The sequence below is a fragment of the Oxyura jamaicensis genome, chromosome 1 (assembly GCF_011077185.1).
Source record: "Oxyura jamaicensis isolate SHBP4307 breed ruddy duck chromosome 1, BPBGC_Ojam_1.0, whole genome shotgun sequence".
Lineage (NCBI taxonomy): Eukaryota > Metazoa > Chordata > Aves > Anseriformes > Anatidae > Oxyura > Oxyura jamaicensis.
Window position 1 is genome coordinate 76,832,004 of NC_048893.1, and position 24,642 is coordinate 76,856,645.

Genomic DNA, 24,642 nt, shown 5'->3' on the forward strand with positions numbered 1-24,642 from the left:
CTGACATGATCCTCCTTCAGCAAATGGTTGGGATGCAAGGTGCAGGAGATGCCTGGTTTGGGTTTCTGAGATATGCAGTGGTCTCTGTTAGCTATACAGAGCACTACTTTTGCCACCACACTGCAAACAGGTGTTGCGAAGTGCAGCGATCAGTGTGCGGCTCCTCGCTCAGCCTGGGAGGAGCACACTTAGGAAACCTGTGGTGCATGCAGCAAGAGGTGTCAGGGGTGGTGCATGCCATGCTGGGTGCTCTCCATAAAGCTGGGTACAGGATGCAGCTGCATGTGTTGTTCAGCTGGGAACCGTGTGACCGCCCTGCAGACTAGGCTTCCAAATGCTGAATAACTGACCCAAGAGGCTGCATGTTGTGACCCATGTCTTATTTACATGAAGTATTGTAAAAGGAACAGTTTGCTCACTAATTAGTGAATGCAGTTTTAACTCTCCTACTGCACCCTGCGAGTATTCTTTCTAAAGTTGTAGTATATGTGGCCTCCCAAACCTGCTGAGAAAAAATCCCCAATCTAACACACAAACCCCAAACAGATAAAGAAACAAACAGCTCATTAGAGCCTGAAGCGTGAGTTGCTGCCAAAGAAACTCCAACATTACTTGGGAAAGGTGTGTTTAAGTGGTGCCTTTGAATTTAGGCAAGTAACAACCCCTGTTACCCCGTGAGCAGGTAAGCATTGCCTCTGATATCTCTCTAGGCACCACCACCACAAATAGTATTTGTGCATGTGTTAAAGTTCATATATGTGGGTGGCACCAGAGCAGGCAGATGCTTCAAGCCAGGCTGTTTTTGCCAGAGATGTTCTCTGTAGTTTTTGTGCTGGCTGTGTGCCACCAGGCTATTTCTCCTGCCAGGAGGAGTAGGTTTCTTCTGTTATGTATATAGATAGTATCTCATGTTTGTTAAAGAAACACAGGACAGCTCACCACAGACAATTCTGTGATCCCCCCTTTCCTGCATCAGCCTGTTTCTTTTCTTATTTTACAAGTATAAACATGTTCCTTGTTTACATTAGACACGGGGCAGACACACAGATATGGCCACCAGCTCAGGGAGGAAAATGACTTTGAGTATTCACTGACTGCATGTGATATTACAGGTTATGACAGATGTGGCAAATTGAGCTTTCATTCATTTCATTTCATTTCATTCATCTGATCTCAGGTACTCTGTGTAAATCAGAATGACTCTGTGGGTGCTAAGATTAGAGTTATACCAGAGTAACTGAGATCAAAATTTAGCTTTTACTATCTTGCTATACAAGTCCCATAGACTGATACTTTTTAAACTAGGTTCAAATAATTTCTCAAGAGTAGTAGTGCTTCTTGGAACATATTTGCTCCGCATTTACTCCTAATGTTGGTTTTCTATTACTTGGAATAAGCTATTGAACGCTGGGATAAGCTTGTAAATTTCTGACTACTTCCACTAAGCTTTTGAGAGGGGTATTTATGGTGGACATGTTCTGAAATTCAGCAAAGCATGCTCATACCCCTAAACACAATATCTTTGCGGTCTGCAAAATTGGCTGAGGAACTATAGCAATGATTGCAGGGTGGAGATCTTCAGTGCATGCTTCTTGCTGGAGCTGTGCCTGTCTGTGCAGAGTTTCTGTCAGGTTCTGGACTGATTAAACACCTGAGGTGAGTAATGGTGTGTGATGCCTGGCACCTTTTTAGCTATGCCTGTTTGATACCCAAAGGGCATGACTTCAGTGATGGGTTTCAATCTGGCCGAGATGTCTTCAGATGGACAGAACTGAGTTTTAAATCTGGTCACAGCTCCAGAGCAGAGTTGGTTCTTGTGACTGGTTGTGGCTGCTGGAATTTTATCTATTTGGACAAGTTTAACATCTAGAAAATGTCAACACTGTAAGGGAGGCCACCGAGTGGCATGTGGAATGAAACGCAGGATGAAATCCTGCCTGGAGAGTAGACTGCAAGTAATGTGAGTTTTGTACAGACCACGTTAAATATTGATGCTTTTTTGGACAAAGTTTACTTTCCCACAAAAAAAAAAAAAAAAAAAAAAAAAAAAAAAAAAAAAACTGGATGAAATTATCTCCTGTCTCGTGTGAGTTCATGAGCTCACAGCATTTAACATTGGCTTAATTTATTCACTGTACGAGAATAAACACAGAGCTATTAATAGCAGTCCAAACGAGTGCTGCTAAAGAATGTCGAGCTTTCTAACAGCTTGCTTTGTTTGCTTGCTTCAGTTTACGGAATGCAAATCTCTCCTCCCCCTCCCCGTCTCCCAGCGTCCCGCCGGGCAGGCAGTCAGCTGCTAGGTGAGGGAAACAATAGCTCTGCTTCAGCCTGTTCCTTCTCCCCCGGCCCCCCACTCACTGATCTGGACTTTTCTTTGCCCTCTCTTCCCCCGCACAGCAGCCACTAAACCAGCATCCTTAGAGAGGTGGCTTCTGCTTCCCTTGAGAAATACAATGAAACTGGAAAGCTACATTGCTCCTATCCGGAGCCCAAACTTTTGCAATGGTTTATAATCAAGCTTAGAAGAGTTTGGAGATGGTGAGCTTTGTGCTGTGTCTAATTCAGTTTCATTTTCTGAGTCTACTTGAAAGCTCCACAGAGTTGGTGGCTGAACAGGTGGAACTTCGTCAGGGAGCAGATGTGTTAGATCTCTGTGCTGGCTGGTCCCATGGGTGGGTGCTCTTGGAGAACCTTGTGCAACATGAGAACCAGCTCTCAGCTGGGTGACTGGTGGAAATACAGTTTTTTTTTTTTTTTTTTTTTTTTTTTTTTTTTTTTTGTGGAAGCCAGCTAGAGCTGCTGGTGGTCCCAGCTCTTTAACTGGGTATGCCTCTCCTTTACAAGGTTTGTCCTTCCTGTTTTATTTTGTTCTAATCTACTGGAGAGACAGCAACAGCACAATCTCCTGATGCCTGCTTGTCCCTTCTTTCCTTTGAGTTTCTTTGGACTTGAATTGTGCACAACACAGCTTTAAATCGTAGAAAATGTGGGCAATTTGATGTTCTTTATTAAGAAAGTGCTCTTATTTTGATTAATGCTGCTGTGTAGCAGCTGAGGGTGTGGAACCAACTCACAGTTTTACCCTACTGCTGCTCTGGGCCCCTCCCTGTACTCCACCTCCAAAGCACATACACACTTAACGTGTTTGACTACTGCTCTGCCTGTAGATATGGTTTCTTTTCAGATATATGTATTCCCCTCCTAGGGCTGCATGCAGTTTGCCATCTACATGGTGGAGATGCCTGCTATCTACCTTGTCTTGTGTTCCAGAGAACATGCCAAACTGGGCAGTGTTGGAGGGAAGGAGCTACAGTCTCCCTACCATGAATGAGCTTTTTTTTTGAATGAGATCAGTTTTGTCTGATCCATTTTTTCCACCACATAGCTGTGATGATTTAGGCCATTTATTCCATGAAGTACTGCAATCTAATAGCCTCTCAGATGTCCAACAGCATAGGTAACAAGGATCTCAAAGTATTAAAACTGAGTGAAAAGTGTGTAACTGTTGTAATGAGTCGGTGTTGAAAAAACATAAATATGTTTTAAAGAATTAGTATTCTTTTATGCATTCTTAGATGTTGTCTTAATTTTCCAGATTTTATCCCTAATGGAAATGATGTATGAAGGCCACAGTTCACTGTATTCTTCCTTTATTTATTTATTTGTTTACTTATTTTTGTTAGTATACTATAGCTATAGCATGTTCATTGTGAAAGTGACTGTAGTTCAAAGGTGAAATTAGAATTCAACTAATTTATACTTTTGCTACTCTTGCTGTAATCGGTACAAAATACACTCATATTCCATGGAGTACTTCCATGTGCAATAAAGAAACAACAGTTATCCTCAAAGCTGAAAGCAAGTGAGAGAGTTTTGAGACTTCTGGATCATGATAATGATAGAACTCACAAGCAGGTCAGCAAATACATTAACATAAATTACTGTAATATATTTCAGGAGTGAAAATGAAGCCCACTTTGTCCTGAATTTCATTTTTCTGCTCCTGAAATCTACATATCCAGTGAAGAAAGGCTGAGAGAGTTGAGGATGTTGATCCTGGAGAAGAGAAGGCTCTGGGGACACCTTCTAGTGGCCTTACAGTACTTTAAAAAGGTCTACAAGAAAGATGGCATGGGATTATTTAGCATGGAGTTTAATGATAGGACAAGGGGTAATGTCTTTAAACTAAAATAGGGTAGGTTTAGGTTAGACATTAGGAAGAAATTCTTTACTCAGAGGATGGTGAGGCACTGGAACAGGTTGCCCAGAGAAGCTGTGGATGCTCCATCCCTGGAAGTGTTCAAGGCCAGGATGTGTGGGGCTTTGAACAACATCATCTAGTGAGTGGCATCCCCACCCATGGTGTGTGTGTGTGTTGGAAATAGATATTTCTTAAGGTTCCTTCCAGCCCAAACAACTCTGTGATTCTATATTAGCTGAACCAGAATTTAAGTGTCTTCTGTCTGTTAATATGTTTGTTCAAAGATGTAACTACCATTTGATGTACTAAACATACTGGATTTGGATGCTCTTTACTTGGAAAGATGGGAGGCTAAATTATTCTCCTTTGATAGGTGAAATAAAATAAGATAGTCTGAAAGATTATACCCAACTATGGCACCAAAATATATCCTTCTTGGATGATATAAAGAAACATTTCTGTGTATCCATGTACTGTAATATTAGAATTCAACAGAACGATATGGTAACTCTGCTTTCTTCTGTTACTTTTTAGTTTTTCTTTCTTTAATGGCAATCACTAAAGCATAGACAAATGCAATTCATGCGGCAGCATAATGCAATGCCACCGAAATTGGAAGAATGTATAAAATGCCACCTACAACTCTGTGTGGTGGGACTGGGGAATAAAGAAAGTCAGTAGGCTTGTGGTCAGTAGGACTTGCCAGTGCAAGGACACTGCCAAGGCATTTAAAGAAACACTTAAAACAGAACTCATGCAGAAGTAAATGAAGTAATGTCAAGACCTTCACCTGTATTTCAAATACTGCAGTCAGTTCTGATGGTTTTAATCTTACAGCCCTCTGCATTCTAAGCACTGTTTCAGGCTGAGGCTTTACTCCCTAGTCTGTTGGTTAGGGGCAGTTCCTTTTCTGTGTGAAACAGCTTCCAGGACTGTTATTCCGTAAGCAGGAACACTATAGCCATGGGTGAGTTGGCTCTGGCCTCTCTACACAGGTGTACTGTCCCCTGACTAAAGAACTCTGTTAGTTCAGCTTGACCATTCAGTTTTAAAGAAAGGAGATAAAATAGAAATAATGTGTAGAGTTAATTAACTTGGAAGGGACCTCTGGAGGCCACCTGCTCCAAACCCCTGCTTGAAACAGGGATGCCTTAGGTCAGGTTGCTCAGATCTTTGTCCAGTCACATTTTGATTATCTCCAAGATTGAAAGTTTCACAGCCCCTATGAGCACCTGTTCCAGTGTTTGCCATCATAATGAAAATATTTTTTATCTTTTATATAGTGGGATTTTCCTGTATTTCAGCTTGTGTCCATTAGTTTGTCATAATACATAGCTGAGATATGTCTAAAATACAGGAAAATTAGATTTACAATTTTTTGCATAAAGTCGGTTGAAAATTTGAAGCAATTTGAATGGCAAGAAGGCCTTTAAACAGAGAAAATGAACTGTATGGTGATTTCTGGCATATATGACTTGTTTTCTTGACAAGCAGTTAAAGATCAGTCATTAGGTATGTTATTGAACAGTACTAAAGAACACCATAGGGAAAAATAGTTTTAAAAGTTTTTGTTGTTGTTTTTAGTCTCATTTAGTGATATGTAGTGAACATGATCCAAAAAGGTTGTTTTGACTAGCTTTGTTGTTGCCATGTGTTTTGCAGACTGTACAGTCTGAGTTCTATTGCAGCATAACAGTTGAGGTGTATTACCTTTTTAGAAGGGCTATTACGTTGTTAACACAGCCTGTGAGTGGGTTTATTGCATATGTCATTTTTTCTATTGCATTTCTATTTTTTTTCTATTGCATTTGACAGGATCAGGGCTTTGGTTCAAGAGCTGCTGCACTGCTCATCCTCGGAGCAGCTCTCAGCTCACTTCTGATTACATCAGTTTCATCTTAAAACTCTGCTTTAATAGCTCTTTTGGCTGTTTGTATTTTTATTAATTCCAGCCCTGTGGTACTTTGTCAGTTTTCTCATACTTTGTGTAGTCCAAGAGTAGTACCAACGCTATTTATGCACTTCTTGCTCCCCCCTTTCTAAGTTGTTGTTCCAGCTCTCTTAGCATGGTGTCTGCAGTTTGGGCAACAGAAATATTTCAGGCTGGATCTATTTTTCTGGAAGATAATCATGCTCAGTTAGTGTTGCTTTACATTCCCAGAGACCTTTCTCAGAAGGTTCAAGACCTCCTTATACATGCAATTATTCACTGAGCTCTTTGCTAAACTCTGAATATATTTTCAATTTTCAATAGATCAGATGTTTCTGTTTGGTTTGTTTTCATAAGTCAGAAGTTCTGTCTCAGTTCAGGCATTACTAAATTGATCATCTGGACAAAACACCCTCCAGCAAGTAAAGTCTTTCCTACTCAGCAGTAGATACCTTTGCACCTCTACTATGCAGGTATACCATCTGCCATTTAGAGAAGGCATCTAGACATCTGCTAAAGTTTGTGGGTTTTATTTGCTCTCCATTTTTCACCTTTCACTTCACCTCACCCAAGATTGGAAACAAGATGACCAGACACTTTTTTTTTTTTTTTTTTTTTTTTTTTTCCGAGCTATGAATCTACAACTTCTGTGAGTTGTCATCTCAGGTACTTGTCCTTACTGTGAAGGAACCAACTTAAGAACCTGTCGTGTCATGCCTCAATGTAATGATAGGCCTGAAATATACAGCATTGTTACAAATGCTTATATAAAACATCGATGAGTAAGTAGAATAAAGTTCCACTTCAACTGTTTATGTAAGGGTTGTATCAGACATTGTTTTTCCACTTATCTAAGCACATTGTCATCCTTTCAGAAAGTTGCACTGAGGACCTCAGACTTATTGAATTGTGACACTAATGTAAACATAAGAGAAAATCTACTTGGGAATCTCCTTCACAAAATAAAGCGAACTCTTATTAGGTTGTGTTCCATTTACAGTTAATTCATACATAGCTTGTTGCCATCTGAAAAGGTAAGTTTTGGTACCTTCCTCCCCATCTCACTGTGTAGTCCCATCCTTGCACTAGCTGTCACCATGGTAGTTTAGCTTACTAGAAAAGCAGATTTTTTATTTTTTATTTTTATTTTTTCCCTGAGTTATTTTACTGCCATTTATCCAAGCTAAATTGACCTATCATGCATTGGACAAGCCAGCAGGAGTGACAGGTATATGAGGTCAGAAGCAGAAAACCAATGTGATTCCTTGGATCCCAGTCAGACTAGGTCTTTCAGCATGAAACTTGCTCTGTTCTCTCATTACCTGAAAGATGGTCTGTCTGGTCATTTTTCTTCTGAAGTACCTTAATTGTAAGTTCCTCTCTCTTGCTGTGCATGTGTTCCTGGTCCTCCATGCACCATCTGGTTCTTCACTGGACAGCAAGCATTTCTTTGCTTTCCTGCATTTGATAACTGATTGACCGACATGTTTCTGTGTGAAGCCTCTCTTATATGACACTATGTTTTATGTTAATCAGCGTATTACTGTACCTCTGTTTATATATGGATGTAATGAATAAATGGATGTAGCCCACTTTTAGCTATTGACTGCAACGTTTATGTGTGACTGATAACCATGATGTTATTTAACAGTGGTGACAGTGTGTTTGGAAAAGCTTTTTCTTCCTAAGTTTATAGTAACTAAAATATTTTGTCCCCTATCTCTCCTTGGACTGGTCATGCAGGGTGTCATGGAAATCTGCCAGCTGCTAAGAACATCTTTGACCTTTTCCCGGTGCCACCATCTAGTGGATCCAGAGCCATACATCCATGTCTGTGAAGAAGACATCTGTGCCTGTACCCATAGCGCAAACTGTCACTGCTCGGTGTTCCTTGATTATGCAAGAAACTGTGCTTATGAAGGAGTGATTTTGTATGGGTGGCCTGAAGAGAGCTTGTGCAGTAAGTTGATATTATTCCTGAGCTACTTACCCCAAATGAGATCATGCCTGTCTTACAGGTTTATGTGCTGCAGGTAAGAGCAACTGTTGATTTTTTAGGATGTTGTTTCAGGTTGATTCGAGCAGGCAAGTTAAATTTTAATGTTCCCATCACTACCATTTATCTGAAGTGCCTTTGCTCACTCCCACTTTCAGCTCCCTGTCATTTATCTCTTTGCTAGAAGTTGTTGTCCCTAAGTGAGGATTGTTTGAACCACATATGAATCATAGAATCATAGAATCATAAAGGTTGGAAAAAACCTCCAAGATCATTTGGCCCAACCATCCCCCCTACCACCAATATTACCCATTAAACCATGTCCCTAAGTAAGAAAATCCCCATGAAGAAGATTTTGAGCTGCTACACATTTATATGATCACACAAAGCTACCAACTGTGATGTTCAGTAATTATTTCACACTTGGTTTAGATGTGTGACTCTATCCAGCCTATACTTGTAAGACAGCACCTTCATGAAAGGCTCTCCTTAATGCTCCTTGATAAAGAGAATTATTTAATCATTTATTTGCTTGAAAGAATTACATTGGAATTGGGATGTTTCCTAATTTAGCCATTTTTTTCCTAAGTCAGAGATCCTGATTGCATCTTGAAGTGTTGTCTTTATTAACCTAATTTTGCTGAGGTCAGAGGACTTGATTGCATCTCCACAAAGATTTTGCAAACAGAGAAGGATGTAGATTGACTGGGATGCCTCTATAGAGTAAAGGTCACATTTGTACCCTACATGCAGGAGTTCATATGTATGCCTGTACGCCTCCACTGGAGAACCTCAGTTAAATACATAAATACACAAATGAATATTAATAAAAATCCTGTAATATCATGTTCTCAATGATTTTTCTCATGCTTTCTGTATTACACAGGAAGGACAGTTTTCTCTGAATGTTTGTAAATTAATTTATTGGGCTAACATGACAGATTTGTACTGACAGCACTTACAAGCCAACTGTCTTCTCTGGTAAAGTTACTCTGTTAATAGCCACCACTGAAGAAAACACTATCTTCAGATTACAGTTAGGGCAGCAAAATATTGCCAACCACTTATTCAAGGGATTGTACACCAAAGAAGACTCTTGAAGTAATTTGTTACCTTTATGTTGGGATATAAAAGGATCTAATTTGTTTCTTTGCTCAAGGTGCAAACCAGAGGACCCATTTTAGCTAGGGCTTTCTGTAAGTTTGGCTAAATCCATGAGAGAATGCATCTCTATTCCCAGAACTCATTTTTAACCCTTGACTTCACAAACCACACTTTTTCCAAGCCAGCAAAGAGAGGTACTACCTCAGCAGGATCTTAATTTTCTGTCATTCTTCATCTGTGCATCACCCTTCACTATCATGCTGTCTCAGTAAATTATGACAGTAATTGTATTGGAGGCATGAGACTTTGCTGTGTTGCAAGGACTGTAGTGCTGGGCACTAGTGAGCCACAAAGGGCAAGAATACTCCTTTGTTACCCTCCCACCTCCTTCATTAGAGGATTTGCTGAGAAAGGGCAGGCTCTAATCTTTTCTGCCCACTGCATGCCCATTCAGTCTTGTGGGATATGCCTGTGCATCAGAATGAAGGAATGGCTATAGTTTGTGCTTGCATAACAGCCTCACGTAGATAATGACAGCAGTAAAGATACTGCAGCATGGGTTTTAGCCTGTGCTAGCCATTCTCTGGAAGAAGGGTGGGATTTCAGAGTCTTAACTGTCTCCCTACTCTCTCTGGGAACATGAAACATCAGTGTAATTTCCCAAATGAATGTAGTAACTGTGTAACTTAAAAGTACAGAACGTGCTTGTTTATCCAAACTACCCAGATATTATTGCAATTTTTTTCACCATGTTTGATTGTTCTTAATGGCACTTGGTTCTAGTTATTTAGACTTGATTTGTTAGATAATAAATTGGCTGTAACCCCTAAGTATTTACTAGGCAACCTAACTGAAAAATCAAGCTGAAAATCTAGTGTTCCTTAAATGTTTTTGCTTCTGAAAAAAATCATTGATTAGAGGGGATATGACCTTTTTGGTGTCTCTGTGGCCCAGCCTTTGATAATTAAGGGAATTTATTTAAGAGTTTATTTATTTAAGATAAATTTGCATTTCTAATTTCTCGTAATTGTTTCAGGGCCAAGATGTCCAGTTGGCATGGAGTATGAGGAATGTGTATCTCCTTGTGCCAAAACCTGCCAGAGCCTGAATATGAATGAAGTGTGTCACGGACAATGTGTTGATGGCTGCAGCTGCCCTGGTAATTTATTTACAGAGCTGTTTACAGAGAAACATTTGGCAGTGGTGTTACCTATTTTATTAGAAGAAGGAAAGCAGTGTCTTCTCTTAAATTTTCCTGAAATCAGAAACACTTCTCTTTTCTGGGACCATGCCCTAGAATAAACCAGTTTTTGTACTGCCTGTATGCTCACTCTATGAAAAGGCCCTTTTTTAGAGCTAACTAAAAAGTAAAAATATTTCTGTGAACATCAGCACCATCTAGTATTCTAGGATTGCCTTTCTTGCTTGCTGAGGGACTACCACTACCTACCACTATAGTGGTAGGTAGTGACATGTCTAGATTCCTTCTCAACTGCTTTTGGCTAGAAGCTGTCTTCCTCTAGAAGCTACAGGAAGAAAGAATAGAGAATACACTGAAGAGATTAATGATTTTTCTTGTTATTGAATCCTTTCAGAGGTTCCTGATCAGAGGAGATCTGTTTGGCTTAAAGGTAGCAGCCCAACCACTTTTTTTTTTTTTTTTTTTTTTTTTTTTTTTTTTTTTTTTCCCCATGGTCTTCCTCCTCTGCTTACTGTACTAACATGACTGCAGGAGGAGAGTTTGATTCCTGTCTGCAAAGATCCCTATGCTTCCTTTTCTAGTTTTTATTATTTTGAATAGGAATTTCTCTACATTTTACACTGGACTTCATGTGAATGTACAGAAGTATTTACTGTCCCTCTGCACTAAGATACTAAATGTAGCTGAGGTTTACTGAGCATGTAGTTTGATTTCCAAAACAAGGCAGTGATGATGATGTAAACCTTGTCATTAATGCATTCTAAACATTTCCAGTCATTCAAAGCTTGGCAGTAACCTGTTTAGCTGCTGGTCTCTTGTGCATTGGAGGTTTAAAGCTGTCATTCTGTGGAAGAACTTGAGTATGTGTATGGGGAAGCTGGCAGGTGATAGAATTAGGCACAAGAGCTTATTTTGTTGTGTAGCAACTAGCTATTAGATTAGTACAGTCCTGGGACTGTCGGGAAAAGCTGAAGGTGTTGAATCCACCAGCTGCATAAGGTCCCTGGCTATTCTTTCTTCTGCTCTGGTCTGCTCAGCACAGCAAAGGTATAAAGGGACAGAAACTGAGAGGCACACAGACAGGAGCTCAACAGAATGGGTATTACATGAGGAACCTGTACATGACTAGAAGGAACTGAATGATAAGAAATAAAAATCAGCAGTTCAATATTTTTACTGTTATTTGGTACACAGTCTACAAGAAAGAAATTTTGTTTAATAGAAAGTGAGCAGGATCTCACAGATGAATAGAGAAAATTGGGATTTAGGATGATTATTATACCTTTTCTTAGCTTCTTTGCAGTTCTTCAAAAGCAAAAATGATCTGTTCAACGTTTGTGTCTTTTTTACTTTATTTTATTCTCCCTTAAATGCAGCACACAGTGATTTTAATAACAGTAAATAGAATTACTATTGCCAGGAAAAAAACACGGACAGTCTGTTTTCTTTTGCTCTCTGGAGAGCCTTAAATGCTCAGATCTTGTTTAAACATCTCTCAATGGAAGGATTTTCTCTACAGTAAACATCCTTCCAGGCAACACTACAGCAAGAATGGGAGAAAAGGGACTTACCTGTATGTCACTGTCAGTGGTGAATGCTGCTGCTAGAGAAAAGGGCCAAAATCTCTACAGGTGTTTGGAAGCATTCCCTCAAAGAGAAGGAAAATGAGTTTTTAGCAGTCAAAATGTTTTGTTATAGCAGCTCTTTTCTGAACAGAGGAATATCAACTACCTATCAACATGTGGATGTGAGAGAAAGAAACAAGAAACTTGTCCTTTCTTCTACTGCTAGCTTATGAAGCAGTCTCAGACAAGTCTTTATAACTGATATGTGCCTCCAATTATCTTTGTAAGATAGACTATATATAGAATAGGTAATTATAGTTGTGTAATATGGAAACATCAGAAACTGGATCCAAGTTAGGAAATTAGCCTTCTCACTTTGTTTCTGTAGAAGTTGAAAAGAGAAACCAGATCTCCACATCATAATGCTGCTTTCTCTCTGACCCTGATTTGTGGCACAGTGCCTTCCCAGTATTTGTTGTCCAAGACAGCTGAAAGCACACTGCCTGCATAGGTTTCTTCTATTGCTTAGTCCCTGTCTGCTGGATTCTTGTTCAACTTTGTTCCTTCATTCCCTACTTTGTTTTTCTCCTCTTTTGTCCTCATATAACAAATGCAAAACCTGTCTGGGCACTCTTTACTTCAGTCAGTTCTTGTTAGCTCTAGAGTTTATGCTTTGCATTATTTCTAAGTACATGCAGTGTCCAATATACAGGAGTCCTATATATATATATATATACTGACTCAGGGACTGAGTCAAAGAGCTTCTCTGGGAGCACCAGAAATGTACCATTCAGTACATCTGAAGGAGAGGTAGCACTGGAAGAAAAGTAGACACCAGTCCCCATGAGGCTTTTTGGCAAGCTACGTTCTTTGTAATTGCTCTCTGTGCAACTATGGATAATAATACATATGAGGTCTTGCCAAAGTATATGAAGAACCAGAAAATCTAATCATATTTATGTTTCTGTCCATGTGTGTGTGTCGTATGCGCATGTGCTGTTGTTACCTGATCTATCCAGAGGGAAAGCTCCTTGACGGTGAACATTGCATTGAAAGCTCTGACTGCTCCTGTATCCACTCTGGAAGACATTATCCTCCTGGGTTCACCATCTCCCAGGACTGCAACTCATGGTAAATTCAGTATGGTTGCTGTTGCTCTAGGGTCCTGCACACATTTTTGGTGACTGTTTTAGATGATCTATCTAGATATCTCTCTCTGTCTCTTCTTAAAAATACTTATTTTCATTGGCAAAGGTCCTAGTCTCTTATTGGAAATGCCATCCCCTTCCAAGAAGTGAGCTGTTCACAAATACAAAATCAGCTTTGCTTCTAAAGGGATATTTGGCCTGATAGAACAATGTGAGGGTCATACTCCTTCAAACAGTAGAGAACTACCTGTTTCCTGTGGATAAGACAGACTGGCAGGTTCCCATGTCTGGTTGGTGTCAGCAGTGGTGTCTTTGTTTTGACTTCCTACATGTATTTGACCTCTAAACCCAGTTTCTTTCCAAGAGGAGTTAGCTCAGGCACGTCCTTGAAACTTTTCACAAAGCTAATGGATCTTCCCAGCTGCATTTTCTTTCACTCATGAATTCCATTCTGAAGGGAAAGGCTAGCTGCCCAAAGAAAGGAAGGGGAATGAGTAATGTATTCTCGATCTGGTATGTGTAAGTGTGAATATATTTGTGTACGGAGTTCAGACAACACCGAGCACAGATGTTTCCAATTAGACCAAAAAAGAGGGACTGAGTTAAAGCCACCATATGCAAAAGAAAAATGGTGTATGTGTCATCACTATTAACCAGAAGTTTTTCATTACTGGAGCCATGTATCACAGAATATGAACCATAATCATGACATTAGCATTTTGTCTTTTTTTCTGGAACTGTTTGCAGCTTTGAGGTTGGCCACATTGTTCAACCATAGTGTTTTTGAGAGGTTAATGCTGCCTGATAGACTATATTGTTAGAAAATGTTTCCTGTTATTCAGATTTGATACTGCTGTGGAGAATTGTTTGGACTTGATGATCTTAGAGATCTTTTCCAACCTAAATGATTCCATGATTCTATGAATGTTGTTCCATCAGCTGAGCATTCACCATCCCAAGTAAACTGACTCCCCACAAGTGGTTTTCAAGGGCTGGAATAATTAAAGAAATAAAAAAAGTCTAGCATCTCTTGAAAAATTATTTCAGTTGGAGATTCCAGGATTGACCAGCTTGACATCACAGATCCAAGGATGACAGCAATCTCAATGACTGTCAGTGCCTGTTACTGGTTACTGGTAGCGCCTCTGGGGATGGCACTAAATCCACCACCCAAAGACATTAAACCAGCAAAAACTCTTTGCAGAGAAAGGGAAACTGAGCAAGAGGAGCTTAAGTCAGCATTGTACAGTTACAGTGATAAAGGTCTGCATGAGCAGAAGTCTTGCCAGCTGGCAAAGGACAGGGCTTATTGCCTTTTGGGTCAAACTGATGAGGCCATGCCTGGAGTAGTGAGGCCAGTGCTGGTCAGTACTGGTATAATGGCCCCTGCAAGAGGGAGGTTGATGAACTGGAGATAGCCTACTGGAGGACTCTGGAAATGACTCGGAAGGAGAAGTATGAGGAGAAGCAAAGGGATCTAGATTTGTTTAAAGTCTAATGGGGGAAACTTTCACTACCTAAAGGGGGGTTGTAAAGAAGACAGGGACAAAATCTTCTCAGAGGCAAACAGAAAAGGAGAAAAAAGTGATGGACATGAGTGTGGTGGTTTTACTCGAGTGGGCAGCCGAGCTCCACCACCATCGCTCTCTCACTTCTCCCCTCCTCAAAGAGGAAGGGGGAGAAAAGACAACACAAAGAGCTTGAGGTTTGAGATGAGAATGATTTAATTAAAGGGAAAGGGAATGGGGAGAAAAAGAAATAAAAGAAACAACAAGGCTGCACAGAAGCACAGAGAGAAAGGAAAAAAAGTTATTCTCTACTTCCCATCAATGAGTGATGTTCGGCCATGTCCTGTGAAGCAGGGCCTCAAAACGCATACCGGTTGTTCAGGAGGACCGCCCTCCCCCACAAGAGCCCCCCTTTTATTGCTGAGTGTGACATCAGGTGTTATGGAATATCCCTTTGGTTGGTTTAGGTCAGCTGCTCTGGTGATGTCCCCTCCCCATCAATTGCCCACCCCCAGCCTGCTGGCTCTTGGGGGCTTGAAGGGAGTTCTGATGCTGTGCCAGCACTATGCAGCAATAGACACAACACTGGAGTGATACCAGTGCTGTTCCAGCTATGAGTGCAGAGCACAGCACTGTGTGGGCTGTTGCAGGGAAAGGTGACTCCATCCCAGACAGACCCAACACAATGAGTTGAGACAACAGAAATTCCATTTAGACATTAGAAAAAAATATTCTCTTGAGATAGTGTAGCACTGAGACAGCTGCCCAGAAGAGCCATTCTGGATATTTCTAAAATCAAATGGGCAAGGTCCTGAGCCACCTCATTTACCTTTGAAGTTTCCTTCCTTGAACTGGGGGTTGTAGGTATTATTTACACAGGTTAATATTATTATTATTATTATTTTTCCCTCTAAGATTCCATCATACTAATAGACATATCTTGAGAATTGCATTTAAAACTCATTCCACATCAGTGGAATATAGTTGTAAACTATTAAATGTTTTGGGGAAAAAAAGAAGTTCTTTAATTTTGTAACTATATTGTCAGCAGTTGCTGTCAAATGATGGTAGAAGAGATCAGAAGGATGGATATATTAAGAAACAAGATTATGGCAGATTGAAAGGATGCTGGGGGCTGGTCTAATTTCCCTAAAACAGGGGCCATATTTCAATTATTTGGGAAAAGCTTGGAACAGAAGATATGAATTCACATATTCTTGCATAACTTATAATTATGTTTCCTAGCATTTGTCGACGTGGCATCTGGATCTGCAGCAATGGGGAATGCCCAGGTATGTTGGTCCTACTGTTTTTAGGTTTTGACAAGTGAGTAAATATTGTCTACATACCTCCCATTTACACCCAACATACATTTTTTTTTCCACACAAACAGTGAATTTCTTTATTCTTACCTGCATACTCCAGTGCAAGCCAGATGGTACTGTATTTCAGAAGTTCTTCCAGTGAGACAAAACAGATGTTGTACTGTATGTTTAGCAATTAAAATTCCTGTTTGGTGACAAATTGGTTCCTCTTTTGATTACTTTACCAAAATATAAGGGTCTGTATGATCAGAGGAACAGATTTCAGGTAGAGGAACACTGTTGGGCTGCTTTGTGCAGGTACTATTCCCTAGCCAGCTGTCTAAACCAGAATGTTTTTACTGATATTATAACTTGAAGTACTGGGAGCAGATTGGGTAACTCCTGATACCCCCTAGATTTGGGCCCCAAAGGTCACCTTACAGGTGAAGGATCTCTAGCCTCTAGAAGGTGGCTGCCCTTCTTTCCAGAGGTGGTGGCAGACAGGAGGGGCAGCTCTGCAGATATTCTTGCTCCCAAAGTTCTTGTTCACCACCTCCCAAACTCACCAGTACATGTGGCTACAGCTTTTGCCTACATGGTGAATGTGACTTTTTGTGCTGTGCATTGTCCAGCAAAGCGTCTCCTTCCTTGTTTCCTCCTGGCAGGTCTGTGGCCAGTCCTCTGACTCAGTTCCTGTACTACGTTCAGCCACAGAAAGGCCTGCTTGAGCTGAAACAGCATCTGTCTCTGCTTGTGTTGTGTATTGGAGTCTGCAGTGAGAGAGCACAGATCTTTATCTTGTTCTTCCTCATTGCTTTTGTGACCTGAGAGGTGAAGGACTGAGAAGGAGACCAGGGTTGGAAAAAGGAGAGGCTATTTATTTATTTATTTATTTTGACATACAACTGTGCAATCCCCACAAATTCGGAGAATTAGAAATGTTTATCAGTCTGTTTTTCTATTAGCAGTAAGCTTGCCTGACCTGTTAATGCAGCATTTCCTCCTGCTTTGGACTAAAAGAGTGCTTGCCCCAAAATGTCATCAGAAAAAAAGAAAAAAAAAAAAAAAAAAAGAAAAGAGTGAAAGAGTGGGTACGCAAATGGTCAAAATAAAAATGACATTTTTACTGTGCTATACCAAGCAGGACTGTGAGAAACCCTGTGCTTGAGGTTCTCAGTAGAGATCTCTCCAGGTACATGAAGTCTCAGTACAACACAAAATCAAGGACACAGATCCAGGTGATTTATGACTTCTAGCTAATGGGCAGTAACATGTTTACAAATGAGGAATAGGTCTTTTTGAACTTCGCTTTTGAACTAGAGTATAGATTTTAATCTCCTTGCTTTCTGGGCTACTATGAATAATATGTGGGCCAAATTTTTATTCTTAACCCCAGCCATTTTTTCGCCATAGATTATAGAAATGAAGGTAAGTCTGAAATTGAGCCCTGCAATCAGGTATCAATATACAGCTTTGTGCAAGGGGAAATATAGTATCATTACCTTTTTCCGAGTTGGGAAGCTCTGCAGAATCAGAAGTCAAAAGCAAAACTAACTTATTTTTATGCCTTCAGCCAACACATCCAAATCATTTTTCAGCTAGGCTTGTATAAGACCCAGAAGGTCAGTGCAGCTGTTGTACAGGTGCCCACTGACATCTACAAATGCTTCTATGGCTGGGCAGCAAAACTTCCTGAAGCAGCAGTCTTTGATAGCAACAGTAGCCACGCTGATGTTGTACCCTATCCTGTTCTGTCTAAATTTGAAGCAATATTACAGCATATTTTTTTTATTGATTGAGCATTTTTGTAACAACTATTTCTGAAATCATGTGCCACAGATAGTTCATGCATTTAGACACGCAAAAACTCAAGGTAATTTCATTCTTTTTTACTAACAATTGTCAGGAAAGGTCTCCTGTATATTGTATGAATGAATTGCCTAGCTGTAAATTAGGTGATAAAGCTGGGTACCCAGCTGGAGGCGGTGTTTCAGAAGACAGTCCTGTGTCACCAACTAGCAATAGCAGGATAGCATTAGCAAGAAGCTCTCAAGCTGATATCATAATTAAATTAATTATGAGGGCTGTGCGTTTCAGGAAATATCGTCGGTTGCATTAAACCAAATGGAATAGATAGAGGGACCCATAAGAAGAGACTTCACCTCAGGAAGAAATCTCAGTTCCAGGAGCAATGCCAAAGGGCTGGGACTTGTCTCAGGGAGCAGGCTATAGCTCTTCAGGCTGCAAACCTGTTTTTTGGGTTCTTGGTTGCCGAGAACACCCTGAAAATCAACCTGCACATAATGTGGTGCATTATCCCTTGTTTTCTTTACATCTGTTCTCCATATCTAGTAGTTAATTAACTGTATAGTTGATTAGAGTAGCACTTGTTTTACCTTTGTCTAAGCTTATTCTAACAGAAAGTGTGATTTTTAAATTTATTTTTATTTTTGTATTTACCAAGCTACCCTCCAAACAGATTGGGGGATGACAAAAAGTCAGTGAGTACTAGATTTTTCTTAGGGTGAATCAGAGCAGTGCAATGTTGGGGCTCCTCAGGATCTGTGAGGTTGTTCTTTAACAGAGGCTGGCTTAAGGCAGTTAACATTGAATAATATGGTGAAGAGGGAAATTTCCTTTCGGTATTCATTAGACAGAACTTCCATGGGACTCAAAGGCAGTGGAGAGAAAGTCATGGGGTTAACCTGCCAAATTGTAACATTAAACTTTCTCCATCCTTTGTCAGCATTGTCAATGCAGGCCCAGCACCTGAACTTTGTTCTAGACAAGGAGATTCTTCCCGCCTTCTTTGCAGTAGGAACATCTCTATGTGTAAAGCTCATATGACAGACTTTGTTTGCAGGTTCTTTGAAGTTGATACCTTCCTAATGTATTTGCAGAGGCTGTAGCATAGCAGGGGTCTACATCCCAGCTGTGTGTCCTGAATACTGCAGTCCTGAAAATGGAAGGCCACAACTTACAAAAATATGTTAAGATGTTGAAATGTTATAATATAGTGTATAAGCCAGCCGGACGAAACCTTGAGAAGCTGTGCTGATTTCTCAGGGCCACACAGGTATATACCACAGAAGAATTAAATTCACTTCAGTGCAGGGAACTAAGGCCTTCCCTTATATCCTCATAAGCTTCCTTTTGAAGCATTGGATAGGCTTTTCTGTGGACATGAATTTCAGTTGAAACATGATTTATACCATGTTTCCCAGCTTTTGTTGGCGCCGCTGTTGCTACTGGTAATGACTTACAGGAATAAACAGTGAGATAAGCATCTTGTCTGTGCTCTCTGGCCTGCAGGGGACATGGTCTCTGTGCAGCCACCCGACTGCTGTTCCCCTTCCATAGCATGGTGGGGCAGGATTTTGCTCACAGCTGGCACTGGGGTGATTAACTGCTCTACATGTTTTCCAGGGGAGTGCTCTGTCACCGGCCAGTCCCATTTCAAAACCTTTGACAACAAGTATTTCACCTTCAGTGGGATTTGCCAGTACTTATTTGCCAAAGACTGTGTGGAAAATTCCTTTTCTGTTATCATCGAGACTGTCCAGGTAACAGCAGCTTTGGCTTGTGCCTGTGTGTGTGCATACTCTTGAGAGAGTGGGAAGGGCTGTGGGAGTATGATACGAGTTGCAGATGCACAGGCAAACAGAAATAATTTTCCTATGAAATAATTAAATAACAGATGCAGTCTTTCTCCTTGGTTAATAAGCGCTTTGCTGCCATTCTCAGGAGCCTACCTGGAGATTCAAATTCATAATGCGATTTGGAGAATGAGCTTCTGCTATCTCTCTGCCAGCTGAGCAAACACACACAGGAGAGGGTGCACCCCTTACTAAGCTCCCTGAAGGCTGGTGGCTCACCAGTGCCTATGGAAAATGCATTTCCTCAGACACTGAGTGGGGTGCAGTGGCAGAGTAGCATTGTGGGTTACTTTTCATTTGGTTAAGCAGCTGGATCATTCCTAATGCTCACTGGCCTCTCAGCACCTCCTGGCTTTCTCCACTGCCTCCTGTGAAGAAAGTGAGAAAGGCAGCTAAATGGTCAGTGAATGGAGACAGGTTGGAAAGGGAGCTGGAACAAAATGGGGAGGGAAGGAGACACTGTAGGGGGTGTCACAGAGAGGTGAAGTCTGTCTTTAAGCTGATTGACCAGTTGTGCGTGGGAAGAGGTGAACAAGCTTGGAGACTGGAAGGGTTCTGAATCAGGAACAGGGGTGGGACCAGAGGATCTGCAGGCAAGGAGAGGTGCGGCTGAGTCAGGGGATTTATAGGAGCAAAGGGAAATATCGGTCTGTCTTGCAGGAGGAGAGGAAAGAGGCACAGGGATGAGCAACAGAGGAGCTGCAGGCTTCAGAGAAATGGGGGTGTGACGGATATACACACCATCTACGTCTGTAGCCTACATCAGAAAGCTCTGATAATGCAGCTCTGAGTCATCTGTGTTTGGAAACTTGCAAAACATGTTTCCACTGAAACTGCTTTCGAAACGAGGGAGGAAAACTGGGGCCTTGTTCCTCATCTGCATAATCCACAACTGGTAAAATAAACACCCTCTCAGTCCTGGGTCGTGTGAACTACAGGGCTCTTTCCCAGGGTGATGGGATCTGTGGTGGATTGTATGCCCCCACGGCAGCCAGACCAGCGCAGGCTGCCCTAGCGTCCTGCTGACGCCACTGCAGTGTAGTTTCTGCGGACTGCTTTCCAGGCCAGGAGGTGCAGAAAGCTCCCTTGGTAACAGCATAATGGAGGAAAGGCTGCCAGCCTAGCGTTTGTGGGCTTCAGAGGCTAGGTCTGTAAAACCATCGAGACACTTAACACCTCCTGAATTAGATGTTGAAATGCCTTTTGTGGGCCTGGGGCTGTCACCAGTAAAGTGAAATATTGAGGTTCAAGGCACATTTTCACTTCTCTGTAGTGTGCAGATGATCCTGATGCTGTATGCACTCGCTCAGCTTCTGTCCGAATCCAAGATATGGACAACAGCCTGATTAAAATGAAACATGGAGGAGGAATTGCACTGAATGGACAAGACATACAGATTCCTTTGCTACAAGGTGTGTTTGTGTGGGATAACTTTGGCCAGCCACTGAAGGGCTCCCCTTTGTTAGTCTTTTCTGAAACATTTCAATCAAAATGTGCTTTCCATACCAAATTCTCACTTGCTGCCTCTGTATTTCCATGTTCTAGAAGTTCTGTCATTCCACCTTCTCCAGCTGACACATTTTGGGTCAACACTTCTAAAATCAGCAGAATTAAGTTGGTCTGGATTTGGGTGATGTTGAAAACTGCTATTGGTATATTTATTATTTTTTGTTATTTTAAAAATATTACTTAATATATATATATATACAGAAGTTTTAAATCCCACCAGTTATCTAGCAAAATGTCAAAATTAATACTTGATTTTTTTTTCAGAATGCACATTGTAGGGCTCCTGAGTACAGTAAAGCAGAGCCTATGGACAAGTTCACACAATTCTAATCTGCTGAGCAGGCTCGAAGTTTGGGAAGCCTGAAGGGGGATAGTTTGTGCTCCTTGCTTTGGCAGACCTATGTGTCCCTGTTGCCCTGCTTTGTGGCAGCCACCCTGTTCAGTTCAGAGGGCTGCAGCAGTCCCAGAGAATGAAGTGACACATCTAGACTTGGCTGACACTTTGTGGTTGCCTTAAGGTGCACTTCGGATCCAGCACACGATGAGGACTTCGGTTCGCCTTACCTATGGGGAAGATTTGCAGATTGACTGGGATGGCCATGGTGAACTCCTTGTGAAGGTACTCTTTCACTCTTTCTGTCTGCTTTATTTCTGTCTTTTCACCACCTCTTGTCCCACCCAAACATGTACAGAACTTTTCTTGTCTGAAGTGAGAAATTGTTTTCTATTGCATGTTAGAAATTCCATTCTCCTTTGCTACCCCCAGAGCAATATACATGTCCTTTTGTATTCCAGAAACAAACATTTTCATCCTACAGCAGCGTGTTAGCTCTCTCTCTCTCTCTTTTTTTTTTCCCCTCATTTTTGTGCAATGACAGCCATTATTAACCATTAATAGTTTTGTGTTTTGTTCAGCAGATATCCTCCAAACTGAATTTTTTGTTTTCATTAGCTCTGACTGTCCTTTCTATAGCAATGGATTCATATGCCTTAAAATAAGGGCAGAATGTGGCTCCAGGGACACAGTTATTTGTAATTTCCAGGACAGATCAATTAACTGGTACAATATATGTTGCATGCTTCTTCTACTATGAGGAATGTTTAATGTCAGTCTTGATTAACAATTAAGATTTGCCTGTGCTGCAGACAGCAGTAGAATGCTCAAGCCAGTTTTAAAATAAATGAACTGTAAAGGAAGCAGTTTAGCTGCAGTAACAGAAAGTTTCATGCAACAACCTTATATATATATATATTTATATACAAATATATGTATTTGTCTGTTGTAAGCTGCAGAATAAGTTGCAGTGCAGAAAATCCTGTGAGGGAGGGGAATAAGGGTGTTTACTGTGGAATATTCTCCTGATAGCTGATAAACCAACACACACACCTGACCCTGATCCAATGGCTTCTGGAATCACTGGAATGCTTAAATTGTGAAACCCCATACCAAGAGATACTGTAGCTCAAATAAAAGAGAACAAGGTCCCGGCTGAGTTATGCAGGAGGTCAGGTTACATAGGCACAGTGAGCTGCAGTGGTATTTGCATCTGCCAAGAAGATAAACAAGAACTTAGACTAAGTCATCCATCACCCTCCTGCTTGTACAAGAAACTGTGTTTCTTTAGATTGGTAGGTCCTGGGGACTGCAAATGTTGTCTCTGAGGGCATACTTGCTCCCTCAGAAGTGTGAATCCGCTTGTAGCATTGCTTCCTGGTGTGAAGACCTGCAGGCTACCCGCACTAAGCCAGCCAGGGCATGCTCCCACGTGATGCAGGGCGGCTGTGGACCTGTATCCTCTGCCATTCTTGTGTGGACAAGTGCTTAACCACAAGCCCTATGTATCTGAGCCCTGCTTGTAAATGGGGCTCTGCAGCTGAACCCTGTGTGGGGCAGTTTTGCTTCTTGAGGAGTTTAATTAAGAAAACTGTTTTTCCCAGAGATTGTATTTTTACCAAGCAATGAGATTTGCCATTTCAGAACCATGGCTTTTACCTTCTCCTTGAGTGCCCTGAAATCTGTCTTAAATGTCATATCTGGCACACGCATAACGTTCATCAAAGCTCATTCAGGATTGTGCACAAGAGTTGAAAGGACAACAGGGAAGAAAGATCAGAAATAAGCTTGGAAAGCATATGATTAGGTTTTATTGTTGTATTGATCTGGTCAGAGACCCATATAGCCTAGCAAATTCTTCCTTAGAGGTAAAACAAATCTTATTTTCTGCTCCAGATCCTTTTCCTTTGAAAGCAGCAGAAGTTTCTCCAACTGTCTGCATTTATTCAGTTCTTCTCTGAGTTCCCTCCCTTGTTACGTATCTGAAACATCTTTTTAATTGCTTTTAGAGAGTTAATTTGTGTTGTATTTGTAGGCTGACTGTTGCCAAATGCTTCTGACAATTCACGGAAGTGATACACTTCCATTACCTCAGCCAGTCTTCTGGAAAAAAAAAAAAAAAAAAAAAAGGCAAAACAACAACAACAAAAACTGTTGTGTTCCTCAAGAAACACTTCCACCCCCCCTTTCTGTGACCACTTGATACTTGTAATTCAAACTTCCATACAAGTACCAGTGTTTTGAAAAATTGTCAGAATTTGGATTTGTATGTAGCATTATGTGTCTACAGAATACATGGAAATAGTACTGTTCTTGGCCATTGGAGCAATAAGGATACATATCCTCCAAAAATTCATGATTGCTCCTTTGATGCTCTGTATTTATTCTCTGACCTCTGTGTTTGAAGGGAGGTTAGTATTAGGTTATATACTGGAGAATGTTTTAATTTTTATTTTTTAATCATACAGAACAGGAATTTTCTTCAAAAATGTTTTGTTCTAGCTTTTTTTTGGTTTCTGTTTCACTAGTTACTCTTGCCAGTGTGATTAAGAGCACTCTAGAAAATGCATACAGAGAGCTACTGTAGCATTAAAGCACTGAGTTAGCTTCCAAGGTAAGTTGGCAATATCTGTGATGTATCAGATCTTTACTATAAACTGACAATTCTTACTGAAATAAAAGATATCGAGACCTTCCTATTATTAATATTTTTTGGAAGATTTTCTCCTGTGTGTTTCTAAATTTAGGGTCCCATTTCAGATGTCTCTTGGTTTGCACTAAGAATAAGGCAGGGCAAAAAGTACTTTGCTCTGTGGGTTTCTTGCAATGTTTCTTTTAGTGTGTGATAAATTTCTCTCGGTGGGAGGAAGCTCTGGTGTGAGGTAATGTCGCTTTGGGATAGTGCTCTCTTCCTTATTTTAATAACATTACTTAACATTAAGGGAAACAACTTCAACATTGTTTCTATTTTGTCACAAAAAAATCTGTATAAGTATTCTTCATCTTAAAATTTTCTTTTAAAACGTGAAGTGGTTTCAGGTGCTGTATCTTTTCCCAAACTACTATTCCATTAGTAATATAATCATCTCATAGGGGAATGGTTTTAAAGTAAAAGAAGGGAGATTTAGATTAGATATTAGGAGGAAATTCTTTACTCAGAGGGTGGTGAGGCACTGGAGCAGG

At 40.7% G+C, this 24,642-nt stretch overlaps 1 protein-coding gene across 1 annotated transcript in view; it reads left to right on the plus strand.

The window, feature by feature from the left end:
- VWF (von Willebrand factor) overlaps positions 1-24,642 on the plus strand; it is a 146,943-nt gene that overhangs the window by 15,841 nt on the left and 106,460 nt on the right. Inside the window, exons 6-14 of the mRNA XM_035315439.1 lie at positions 1,029-1,112; positions 4,069-4,073; positions 7,878-8,094; positions 10,271-10,393; positions 13,020-13,131; positions 15,902-15,948; positions 19,387-19,523; positions 20,890-21,028; positions 21,644-21,744. Of these exons, the coding sequence (XP_035171330.1) occupies positions 1,029-1,112; positions 4,069-4,073; positions 7,878-8,094; positions 10,271-10,393; positions 13,020-13,131; positions 15,902-15,948; positions 19,387-19,523; positions 20,890-21,028; positions 21,644-21,744 (965 nt within the window). The remainder of the gene's footprint in view (positions 1-1,028; positions 1,113-4,068; positions 4,074-7,877; positions 8,095-10,270; positions 10,394-13,019; positions 13,132-15,901; positions 15,949-19,386; positions 19,524-20,889; positions 21,029-21,643; positions 21,745-24,642) is intronic.